This window comes from Crinia signifera, chromosome 1 (assembly GCF_055691185.1).
Source record: "Crinia signifera chromosome 1, ASM5569118v1, whole genome shotgun sequence".
Taxonomy (NCBI): domain Eukaryota; kingdom Metazoa; phylum Chordata; class Amphibia; order Anura; family Myobatrachidae; genus Crinia; species Crinia signifera.
This window is the reverse complement of record NC_139217.1, coordinates 256842586-256855713: the sequence shown is the minus strand read 5'-3', so window position 1 is coordinate 256855713 and position 13128 is coordinate 256842586. Positions and strand designations below refer to the sequence as shown.

At 43.5% G+C, this 13128-nt stretch overlaps 1 protein-coding gene across 3 annotated transcripts in view; it reads right to left on the bottom strand.

Moving 5' to 3' along the window:
* TMEM38A (transmembrane protein 38A) overlaps window positions 1-13128 on the bottom strand; it is a 95504-nt gene that overhangs the window by 2893 nt on the left and 79483 nt on the right. For all 3 annotated transcript variants that reach the window (XM_083180784.1, XM_083180767.1, XM_083180776.1), the window contains exons 4-5: window positions 2415-2502; window positions 101-218 (exon numbers count right to left, since the gene is read on the bottom strand). In XM_083180784.1, the coding sequence (XP_083036910.1) occupies window positions 101-218; window positions 2415-2502 (206 nt within the window). The remainder of the gene's footprint in view (window positions 1-100; window positions 219-2414; window positions 2503-13128) is intronic.

Here is a 13128-nt window from a genome sequence, read left to right as displayed (position 1 = left end):
TAAAACAGCAGAGGATTTTATCAGCTGTAAACAATTGCTGAATTGGAATTTTTACATTAGACGGTACAGTTAACCTAGTGGAAGAACACTAGCTTCATACCTTGCAAGCAGCCATGAAGAGGGTAAAGAAGAATATGAGGTTCGCCTTCGAGATAGGCAACCAGTGTGCCTGTTGCAGAGTGAACAAGATAGCGCCGTACAAGCTGGCCTTGGTTGGGCTGCGACAGACATGAGAGACAGAATTAATTAAAACATTTATTATTAAAAAAATCATTTATGTAGCTTTCACATCACATAAAACATTTTGAAACGTTTTGAAAAACTGTAATTTGAAATGGTATTTTAAACGGGTCTAGTGTTCATATTGCAGCAGATTACCATTTAAAAATACCGTTTAAGTTCCATTCACATCACCAGTCAAGCCGTTTAACCTCTGAACACGTTTCTACCCACAGCTTATTTCCTGGTTCAGGGAAGGGACACAAGACAAGGGACAGCCTATCACAGTGCTCTAACCTTTATTTTTTACTAAATACCATTTCAGTGCCATTCAGACAGCACAAAAAACGGCTCTGAATTGGCTTTAAAACGGGTAGGACTCTGCTTTTTAAACGTGTTGAAATACCAGTTAACTTTAAATGGTATTTCAACTATGACACTTTCATGCTGCTTTCAGACCGCATAACTGGCTTTGACCCTGTATTTGGAAACGTTTCCAAAAACGGGTCTGCCAGATAAAACCCCTTTCACACCGCAGCACTTAAACGGTATATTACCGTTTAAGTGCCGATTTTTTGACACTGGCAGACCCGTTTTTGGAAACTTTCCAAATACAGGGTCAAAGCCAGTGCAGCCTTCAGCCCTCCCCTCCGTGCAGCTCCCCCCCCCCTCGCGTGTCGACCGAGAGCATGTCGACGCCCCCCGCGCATGTCGACGCCCCCCGCGCATGTCGACGCCCCCGTGCGTGTCGACGCCCCCACCCCACCCCACCCCGCGTGTCGGCGCCCCCCCCCCCCCCCCCGTGTCGACTTACCCCGTGCCGGTACCTCCGTTGTGGACTGCAGCTCAGTATGCTCGGAAAGCACTTATGAAAAAAGTGTCTTCCAGAAAATGGCTGCCTCATAGGAAACCCTGTTTAAAAAAACTGTCTTCCGTATGGGGGGCAGCCATTTTCTGAAAGACACTTTTTTCATAAGTGCTTTCCGAGCATACTGAGCTGCAGTGCCGGGAACCACAACGGAGATACCGGCACGGGGTAAGTCGACACGGGGGGGGCGCCGACACGCGCGGGGGGGTCGACACGCGGGGGGCCGTCGACACGCGCGGGGGGGCGTCGACACGCGCGCGGGGGGTGTCGACACGCGCGGGGGGGGGCTCCAGTGCTGTGAATACTTAATGAGCGCTCATTAAGTATTCACTGTGCTGAATTTAGGACCCAGCTCATTGGCTGGGTCCTAAATACCGTTTCTGAGCCGATTTTTGCGCTAAAATACCGGTTCAGAAACGGGTAGGACCCTGCATTTTAACCGGTTAGAAAAAACGGCATTTTCTAACCGGTTAAGTGGGACTGGACCTTTCAGACCGCACACATTACCGTTTTAAAACGGTAAAAAAACGGCAATTTACCGTTTTAAAAGTGCGGTCTGAAAGGGGCATCACACTGCAGCCTTAAACGTTTTAAAAAGGCAAAAAAAACGGCAATATACCGTTTTAAAAGTGTGATGTGAAAGCTACATTAATGAGACGGAAAAATTGCTGAAGCTTTGGCCATCTTCCTCAGTTGTCTGGTTAAGAAAGCAGAGAGAGACCTTCCATTTTATATTCTGTAATTTGTCTATTCCTCTCTTATACTACAGCAAGGAGAGAGAAAAGTACGTGAATACCCTCCTTTTTACATAAGTAAAACTGCTACCTGTTCAATGTTTGTTGATTATAATGCCTTGATGACAATGTGTAAGAAATTGTAAAAACGCTCAATCCTTAATAAAAAGTTTATTAAAAATAAAAAAAGAAGAAGAAAGCAGAGAGGCTTGCACCTTCCATGTGATCAGGGGCCAGATTATCCAAGCTTCAAAAAGTGATAAAATGGAGAGTGATAAACAACCAACCAATTAGCTCCTGTCTGACATTTTTCAAACACAGTCTGTGACATGGCAGGTAGGAGCTGATTGGATGGATGTTTATCACTCTCCATTTTATCATTTTGGAAGCTTAGTGCCCCTAGCTACAAATGCTTTTTTTTTTTTTTCAATTTACTTTATATTACAATTAAGACATGAGCAACAGAAATGTTCTGGAATCTACCAACAAGATGCCCATGTTGCGCAGAAACTGCAGTGTGCTTGCACACAACACGGTCAAATCTTTTAGTGAGAACCAACACAAGGCCCAATAAATGTAAAGAGAATACTCACAAGGACATGTTCAAAATTTCATTGGTCTCTGGCTTCCAAACACCACGCAAGAGCTGTTCCAGATTAGACATGAGCGCCACGCCGGAGCCTGCAATAACACAGAAGGGGGAATTAATGAGGTTTAATATAATAAAGGCATACTTAATCATTATTATACTCAATCATTTATATAAAAAAGGAAAACAAAATAGATTTTATTGCAAACAGGACTATACATACAACATGAAATTATCCTTCCATTAGCATTAAATCCTTATCATGGACTTTGACAGCAGATAAGAACCGCTTGGTCTATCTAGTCTGAGATCTCCCATTCTTTTTTCTGAGAGATGACTTCAAGCTGTCATTGATGTTAAAGGAGGCATTACAAAGTATTAAGAACTGGGGTATGCACACTTTTGATCAGGGTCATTTGGGTAGTTTCTGTTGTTATTATGATTTAAAAAGAGTAAACACAGTTGTTAGACAATAAATGGCTTCACCCAACCACTAACCATGAGTGAAAAAAAAGTTTGTGAGTTATCATTCATATTCTCATTTTCCTGCTCACTGTTTATACCTCTCAGGCACTCCGGACCTATACTGCTGCCTATTCTACTCCTTTTCAAGGCCCCCTTGGCAACAAGCTATTTCAGTACCCCTTGGCAACAAGCTATTTCAGTCCCCCTTGGCATCGAGCATTAAGCCCCTTAGCATGGAGCATGAAGCCCCTGGCATCGAGCATGAAGTTCCTAGCGATGAGCATGTAGGTAAGTGGCACTTATGTGTCAGATGTGTAATGGGCATCACGGTGTGTTATATAGTATGTAATGGGCGTTACGGTGTGTTATATAGTATGTAATGGACATCACGGTGTGTTATATAGTATGTAATGGGCGTTACGGTGTGTTATATAGTATGTAATGGGCATTACGGTGTGTTACATAGTATGTAATGGGCATTACGGTGTGTTATATAGTATGTAATGGGCATTACGGTGTGTTATATAGTATGTAATGGGCATTACGGTGTGTTATATAGTATGTAATGGACATCACGGTGTGTTATATAGTATGTAATGGGCGTTACGGTGTGTTATATAGTATGTAATGGGCATTACGGTGTGTTATATAGTATGTAATGGACATTACGGTGTGTTATATAGTATGTAATGGGCATTACGGTGTGTTATATAGTATGTAATGGGCATTACGGTGTGTTATATAGTATGTAATGGGCATTACGGTGTGTTATATAGTATGTAATGGGCATTACAGTGTGTTATATATATAGAGTCCAATATAAAGAGCACTCACCAGTCTTCCAACTTCAATGCCAATAAAAATGTAATACATCACCAGGTTTTCAAAGCAGAATGTCGACGTTTCGAGCCACTGCGGGCCCTTTGTCAAGACAAGTGATGAATGGGTCACAGCCCCAGAAGTACATACCACCATATCCCCTTACACAGTATATATACATACCAGAGGCCGGAAGTGCCCGCCAATCGCCAATTATTCAATTATGTACTCATAGTACATGTATTACCAATGCATACCATCACCCTTGTATTTGTAACTATATGCCGCTTAGTAAACATCAACATCTGTTACTCACCCTGCGTTCATAGTTGTACGCTGTCAGATATCGCCACATAAAAGATATCACCGGCGTGCGTTCCACGGCTTTGGAACGCACACACCGGAAGGCGCTATTCGCGCCTCAGCCCTGCGCGTCATCACTTAGTGACGCGCATCAGAACATAGCGTGTGTGCTATGTCTGAAGTCCCCCGGGTAGCAGCATCTTAATGCAATAGTTCCTACCGCCTTGAGGACCTACTTTCAGAGTTAGTAACCAGGCTTGCGTTTCACATCATAGCTGTGAAACGCACGGCCATTTTGGATGGTTTATAACGTGTTTGGTACTGGGACAGTTGTAACGTATTGGGTGACAATATAAGGCTATCTAAGAACCCACTTAGGAACAGTGCACTTTTAGAAAGAATACATTTTAAGAACAAAGGGTAATGGTAGAAAAAAAGATTTTTTTGAAAAAATGTATAAACCGGCGATCGGCTAGGTCCACTCACTGCCTCTAGCTTACATATCATCAAAACACCAGAATGTATCAAAATAGGACAGACAACATGTACACACAATAAAAACTGAGCGATGGGGTCAAGGGGCAACACACCAGGCTACAAAGTTACCCAGAGTATGGTACCCCGGCTCCAAGGCTCCTGTTAAAAACAAATAACCTATCACCAACTGGGTCCTATAGACATTATTTTTTAGATTCTGTTTTTTAGAACATATTCAACATACTGTTTCTATAAACAAATTAATGCCAGATATCCATAGCTCCCAGATTCAATATTCACTGTGTGGAGTGTGTTATTATATTTGTATATTTAGTATCTTGCTAAGTACAGACTAAGGGTCTGTCTAACTGTGACTACTGATCTTGTACTGTCACAGAAAGATATTCATGTGAGTCTTTTCATTAAGGCCTCGGGGCCATACTGTGTCCAAGCGGTGGATCCACTGGGCTTCTTTTTTCAGAAGCATAAGACCCCTATCACCTCCACGTGGGGGAGGGGGAGTCCAGTCTATGGCCATGTATCTCAAGGTGGACAGTTGATGTTTCTCTTTTACGAAATGTGCTGCCACAGGTTTATCGGTGGAACCAGTAGAGTAGGCAAACCGGATCGAAGATCTGTGCTGGTTAATTCTTTCCCGTAGGGTTCGAATGGTTTTGCCCACGTACATTAGTCCACATGGGCAAATGAAGTAATAAACCACGTGATCAAGCAGGCAATACAGACGATGTTTTAAATATATTTTCGTGCCATTGTGCGGGTGGCAGAAAAACGTGCCAGTGATGAGTGCCCGGCAGGTTGCACATCCAAGGCACTAGTAGCACCCATTCTTCTTAGTAAGCCATCGATCTTGATCAGCTTTTGCTGGTTTCATGTTTGGTCTCAGTAGATGATCTTTAAGGTTAGGTCCTCTATTCACACTTAGAAGTGGAGGAGCATTACCCAGCTTTTTGAACGCCTGGTCTGAAGTGATCAAAGGCCACTGCTTTTTGATAACACGTTGAGTGTTTTTAAAGTTGGTATCGCAGTGGGTATTGATGATCATTCTTGCGTTCGGGGTTGTACCCTTAGTGATCATACTTTGTTCATGGTACCTTCTCTTGGCTTTGGTGAGGCTCTTATTAACGGTTTTGAGACTGTACCCCCTATCCAGAAATCTTTGTTTGCATTCAGACAATTGCCTTGTCATGGCCGACTCTTCAGAGTTGTTACGCATAACCCGAAGGAATTGCGAAATGGGTAGGTTGGACTTAAGGGAGTCCGGGTGGTGACTCGTGGCCCAAAGAAGGGTGTTCCTGTCGGTCACTTTCTGGTAGAGAGTATAGCCCAGAAATGCTCCATTTTTTAGGATAGTTATATCCAGAAAGTTCATAGAGTTGGAGTCACATGCATACGTGAATCTCACCGGAGTTGCCAAACCATTCAGTGTATTAACCATCTCAACAAAAGATACTTCGTCACCCAACCAAATGAGAAAGACGTCATCAATATATCTCTTTAGATATTTGATCTGCCCAGAGTAATGCGGAAAAATAAATTTCTGTTCATAAAAATGCATAAACAAATTGGCGAAGGCCGGGGCCACATTGGACTCCATAGCGGTCCCCGCCAATTGCATATAATACTTCTCCTGATAAAGGAAGTGATTATACTTCAATACCATGTCCAAAGCATTCAACAAAAATTCAATAGGTGGACTCTCGTAAGGCCCTTCCAAAAGTGCAGCTTTCACTGCTTCACTGCCTTCTTTGTGAGGTGTAATCGTGTACAATGAATTGACATCCATTGTACACAGTAAACACTCAGGCTCAAGGACACCTAACCCTCTAATCTCTTCAAGAAATTGTGAAGTATCCCTGAGGTAAGTGGGAGTGGCCTGGACAAGTGGTTGTAGGTGGTAGTCCAACCACTTTGCAAGCGGTTGTAGAAGAGAACAGTGGAACACCCGGTATGCCCGATAATATATACGCTACCGAAGATCCATAAGTCCCTCGTCAACCCACCTGGTCGCCCAATCATCTCAGCGAGGGGTTCTCTTCTACAACCGCTTGCAAAGTGGTTGGACTACCACCTACAACCACTTGTCCAGGCCACTCCCACTTACCTCAGGGATACTTCACAATTTCTTGAAGAGATTAGAGGGTTAGGTGTCCTTGAGCCTGAGTGTTTACTGTGTACAATGGATGTCAATTCATTGTACACGATTATCCCTCACAAAGAAGGCAGTGAAGCAGTGAAAGCTGCACTTTTGGAAGGGCCTTACGAGGGTCCACCTATTGAATTTTTGTTGAATGCTTTGGACATGGTATTGAAGTATAATCACTTCCTTTATCAGGAGAAGTATTATATGCAATTGGCGGGGACCGCTATGGGGTCCAATGTGGCCCCGGCCTTTGCCAATTTGTTTATGCATTTTTATGAACAGAAATTTATTTTTCCGCATTACTCTGGGCAGATCAAATATCTAAAGAGATATATTGATGACGTCTTTCTCATTTGGTTGGGTGACGAAGTATCTTTTGTTGAGATGGTTAATACACTGAATGGTTTGGCAACTCCGGTGAGATTCACGTATGCATGTGACTCCAACTCTATGAACTTTCTGGATATAACTATCCTAAAAAATGGAGCATTTCTGGGCTATACTCTCTACCAGAAAGTGACCGACAGGAACACCCTTCTTTGGGCCACGAGTCACCACCCGGACTCCCTTAAGTCCAACCTACCCATTTCGCAATTCCTTCGGGTTATGCGTAACAACTCTGAAGAGTCGGCCATGACAAGGCAATTGTCTGAAGTGTGAATAGAGGACCTAACCTTAAAGATCATCTACTGAGACCTAACATGAAACCAGCAAAAGCTGATCAAGATCGATGGCTTACTAAGAAGAATGGGTGCTACAAGTGCCTTGGATGTGCAACCTGCCGGGCACTCATCACTGGCACGTTTTTCTGCCACCCGCACAATGGCACGGAAATATATTTAAAACATCGTCTGTATTGCCTGCTTGATCACGTGGTTTATTACCTCATTTGCCCATGTGGACTAATGTACGTGGGCAAAACCATTCGAACCCTACGGGAAAGAATTAACCAGCACAGATCTTCGATCCGGTTTGCCTACTCTACTGGTTCCACCGATAAACCTGTGGCAGCACATTTCGTAAAAGAGAAACATCAACTGTCCACCTTGAGATACATGGCCATAGACTGGACTCCCCCTCCCCCACGTGGAGGTGATAGGGGTCTTATGCTTCTGAAAAAAGAAGCCCAGTGGATCCACCGCTTGGACACAGTATGGCCCCGAGGCCTTAATGAAAAGACTCACATGAATATCTTTCTGTGACAGTACAAGATCAGTAGTCACAGTTAGACAGACCCTTAGTCTGTACTTAGCAAGATACTAAATATACAAATATAATAACACACTCCACACAGTGAATATTGAATCTGGGAGCTATGGATATCTGGCATTAATTTGTTTATAGAAACAGTATGTTGAATATGTTCTAAAAAACAGAATCTAAAAAATAATGTCTATAGGACCCAGTTGGTGATAGGTTATTTGTTTTTAACAGGAGCCTTGGAGCCGGGGTACCATACTCTGGGTAACTTTGTAGCCTGGTGTGTTGCCCCTTGACCCCATCGCTCAGTTTTTATTGTGTGTACATGTTGTCTGTCCTATTTTGATACATTCTGGTGTTTTGATGATATGTAAGCTAGAGGCAGTGAGTGGACCTAGCCGATCGCCGGTTTATACATTTTTTCAAAAAAATCTTTTTTTCTACCATTACCCTTTGTTCTTAAAATGTATTCTTTCTAAAAGTGCACTGTTCCTAAGTGGGTTCTTAGATAACCTTATATTGTCACCCAATACGTTACAACTGTCCCAGTACCAAACACGTTATAAACCATCCAAAATGGCTGTGCGTTTCACAGCTATGATGTGAAACGCAAGCCTGGTTACTAACTCTGAAAGTAGGTCCTCAAGGCGGTAGGAACTATTGCATTAAGATGCTGCTACCCGGGGGACTTCAGACATAGCACACACGCTATGTTCTGATGCGCGTCACTAAGTGATGACGCGCAGGGCTGAGGCGCGAATAGCGCCTTCCGGTGTGTGCGTTCCAAAGCCGTGGAGCGCACGCCGGTGATATCTTTTATGTGGCGATATCTGACAGCGTACAACTATGAACGCAGGGTGAGTAACAGATGTTGATGTTTACTAAGCGGCATATAGTTACAAATACAAGGGTGATGGTATGCATTGGTAATACATGTACTATGAGTACATAATTGAATAATTGGCGATTGGCGGGCACTTCCGGCCTCTGGTATGTATATATACTGTGTAAGGGGATATGGTGGTATGTACTTCTGGGGCTGTGACCCATTCATCACTTGTCTTGACAAAGGGCCCGCAGTGGCTCGAAACGTCGACATTCTGCTTTGAAAACCTGGTGATGTATTACATTTTTATTGGCATTGAAGTTGGAAGACTGGTGAGTGCTCTTTATATTGGACTCTATATTTGGCTGTACCCCTGGGACTACAAGCCTATGTTGGCACCCCAGCTGCTGATATTTGAAGTTTGTGTGTGCCGGTTCTACAAATACACATATATATATATATATATATATATATAGAGAGAGAGAGAGAGAGAGAGAGATATAGAGATATAGATAGATAGATACAGAAAGACAAGGGAAGTCAGCGCCAAGTATATAGTGAGACAGGACAGAGCGGGAAATTAATTAACAATTCTTGACAGATTACTCCCCCTATATATGTGGGGTGTCTGCACAGGTCCTGTGAAGGCGGTGGTGTACCGTCTCTAAGGAAATAGTTATTTGTAAAAGACGATTAGTACCCGGCGACAATAGTAACATACTAAGAATCAATAAGTTATGAAATATAGACAAAATTAATTTTTACATAAGTACAGATAGAAATATATGAGGATAAATAAAATATATGTACACGCACGTGAATGGGAATAAAAACACACACTAAGGGGAAGTCCTTTGTGACGAAACATGTCAGGCAGCTTCTGAAATCCTATTCTCTGCACTAAATTAAGCTATTCCATCATTTCCACTTTTTACCCTTATCATACACTGTACTCATAATCTGCTGTAAACTGCACTTTATTCCACGTGCATATTTTTAGCATCATCTTGATAAAATTTTATATCTTTTTTATATATATATTTTTTATACCTAGCAGCTGCTCTCAGTGTGTGTTTTTATTCCCATTCGCGTGCGTGTACATATATTTTATTTATCCTCATATATTTCTATCTGTACTTATGTAAAAATAAATTTTGTCTATATTTCATAACTTATTGATTCTTAGTATATTACTATAGTCGCCGGGTCCTAATCTTCTTTTACAAATATATATATATATATATATATATATATATATATATATATATATATATATAAATAAAAGGTCTGATACCAATGTGGATTAAATAATTGAGATGTATTTCAGTATAGCTAAGGCAGGTATGTCCAAACTGTGGCCCTCTAGCTGTTGTGAAACTCCAAGTCCCATCATGCCTTGCCACAGTTTTGGTATTAGGGAATGATGAAACGGTACTTGTTTCCTAGCACGGCCACAATCTTGTGGATCGTGTACCTTTAAGTTAAGGTACACGATCCACACGATGGACCCGATTTCCTTTGAAATCAGGTCCATTTTGCCGGCAAAGGTACAAAATCGGGGGCATCGCGTCGGTCGGGACCATTAACATTGGTCCCGACGCGACCGACGCGATGCCCCCGATTTCCCCATAGGCTTCAATGTTAAAATATTTTTTAACATTGAAATCGCGAGGATCGCGTCGGTCTTGTGCCATTATAATGGCACAAGATGAGATGGACTTGATTAAGTCCATCTCACCTTTAAAAAAATGTGAAAAATGTGAAATGGGCCAATATGACCCATTTCGCATTATAGATGTCCCCGTCGTCACCCCACGATAGACGGCAACCCGAAGCGTGGCGAGCGCAGCGAGCCCGCGAGGGGCGGCGGTGCGCGTCCTCCGACCTTTTCATTCCCCTACTATCCACGTCGGCGTGGAGTTGAGAATAGAATAGTGTGGCGAGCGCAGCGAGCCACCGAGCCCGAAGCGTGGCGAGCATAGCGAGCCCCGCGAGGGGACGCGTATAACTTCACAGGTATACGCGTCCCCTCGCGGGGCTCGGTGGCTCGCTGCGCTCGCCACACTATTCTATTCTCAACTCCACGCCGACGTGGATAGTAGGGGAATGAAAAGGTCGGAGGACGCGCACCGCCGCCCCTCGCGGGCTCGCTGCGCTCGCCACGCTTCGGGTTGCCGTCTATCGTGGGGTGGGGTTTACGTCGTTAAATTTGGGGGTCTAGGGAATATTTTACATTGAATCCAATGTAAAATCGGGTCCCAGGGACCCGATTTACATTTCATTCAATCAAAAAATCGGGTCGAAAATCGGGTCGGTCGCGTCGATCGCATCGCATGCGACCAAATCGCATGCGATGCGATCGACCCGATTTTTCCAACACGACCACCCCGATGTAAATCGGTGTGGCCGTGCTAGGAAACAAGTACCGATGAAACTATGGCAAGGAATGCTGGTGGGTGTGGCTTTACAACAGCTGGAGGGCCACAGTTTGTACATGCCTGAGCCATTGTATTCACTATTACTTTTTTACTACCTCTGAGACAGAATTACAGAATTTGGACAAACTTAGCTTTAGTCATTTGCTGTTGCATAAGTGTTCAGTACACCAGGATTCCACATAAATTATCACTATTGTTCACGTGAATAAAATAACCACGTCTCCTGAAACTAAGAGGCAAACCTGTAGAATATAAGCGCTCACAAGCTCTTCTCAAATGTAAATTTCCTTCACTTATTTAAACCATCTTTGATGGCACCATATCCTGCAGTTTTCTGCCACACTGATACTTATTCCAGTTTCCTCTGCTGATGCAGATATGTGTATGTGCCCTATTGTGTATGTGTATGTGTCCTCTATTGTATTCACCTGTAAATCACTGTTTTGCTTATTCATTTATGTACTTTGTAATTGGGTGCTGTGGTTCCCTTGTGGTGCCATATAAATGAAGGATAAAAATAATAATAATAATAATAATGATGGGCGGGATTCTCCAATAACCCCTGCAGCACATCGCCGGCATTCACATTGTTAATAATCGCATATGCAGTAACATATGCGATTATTATAGCAAAGGCGATGGCCAGCGATGTGCTGCGGGTCCCACCTCCCTCCCTGACCCCTCAGCCGGCTGTGAGAGGGCTCCTCTTCCTCCTCCCTGCACTCAGAAGCGGTGCAGGGAGGAGGGGATCACTGGTCCAGGCAGCACAGCAGGTGGCTGCCCGGACACAGGTGAGGGGGGTGCATCGCGATCGGCGGGGGGTGCGCGGGGTGGTGGGGGATGCGAAGGGAAGCCCATAGGCTACCATGGGGTTACGAAAAAAGTCCGCTTCACTAGAAAGCAGTATCGGGCGCCTGTTATATGAGGTGTCTCTCCTAGCAGCTGCTGGGGCACAGGGGTAGTCACTCCCTGTGATGTTTACAAAAAGAATTGTTGAATCAATTTTCAAAGAAGCAGCGCTGGTGTCACAATGAATAGATTGAACAACTTTATGATGAAAAAAAGCAATTTATATCACAAGATAAATAAAAACTTTACATACATTTGCACATGACAATATCACACAATAAAAAAATTAAAAAGAAGGTCTCACTCTTTGACTGGATAAGGATCCGTAAGGGCCAATGCCCTATTGAGTATCAGTCCAGATTGGAAAGTGCACTTAACCAATGGTGTATCAGCCGACTGGGAAGATGAATGGGGAAAAGATTTTGGGGGACAATTCACTGGTCCTCTCTATGTTCACGGATGGATGGTATTAGCCGCTGGAGGAATCAATTTGGAGAAATGTCCGTATTTTATCCCTTAAGGACCTCTGTTGACTTTCAACGAAGTTGGTATTCAATACCCCACTTGGGTACCTCCCATGTACGAAATTGCAGTGAATAATATAGGCATTGAAGGAGGGTGGGCAGGAGTTCTCCAATCTGGACTAGGTTTGATAAAGGGGGGGATGGCAGAACCTCTAACAGGTGGCTATGATGGTGTTGGCACACCTGGAGGAAAGGCTGCTGGTTGCCCCTGGTCACTATTATGGTGGAGAGTTATCAGTCCCACTTGAGGTGTTTGATGAGGGACCACTGTCTCATACAGGTGGCTATGGATGGCGGGGCTCACCTGGAGTTCAGTGTCCTGTAGAGGTCTTGGAGGGTGGATAAGAATTGAAGTTCCCAAAGGTAGGCAGACGATGGACTGGATGGTATTTTGGGTCCAATCTGTAGGAGTGAGAGGCTGCACCTGACGCGTTTCGCCACTAGCTTGTGGCTTTTTCAAAGGTGACTTCTGGTATGGTGGCTAGGGGTATATATACCCATACCAATGAGTAGCCAATAAACATTCAATCAAGGTAATAATACATTACAATCATAATTTCAATACTTAATCATAAAGTGAGAGACAAACATACTAATTTAATAGGTATGATACCATAAAAAAAGGCCACAAATATGATGGAAGCTTTCCACACCTG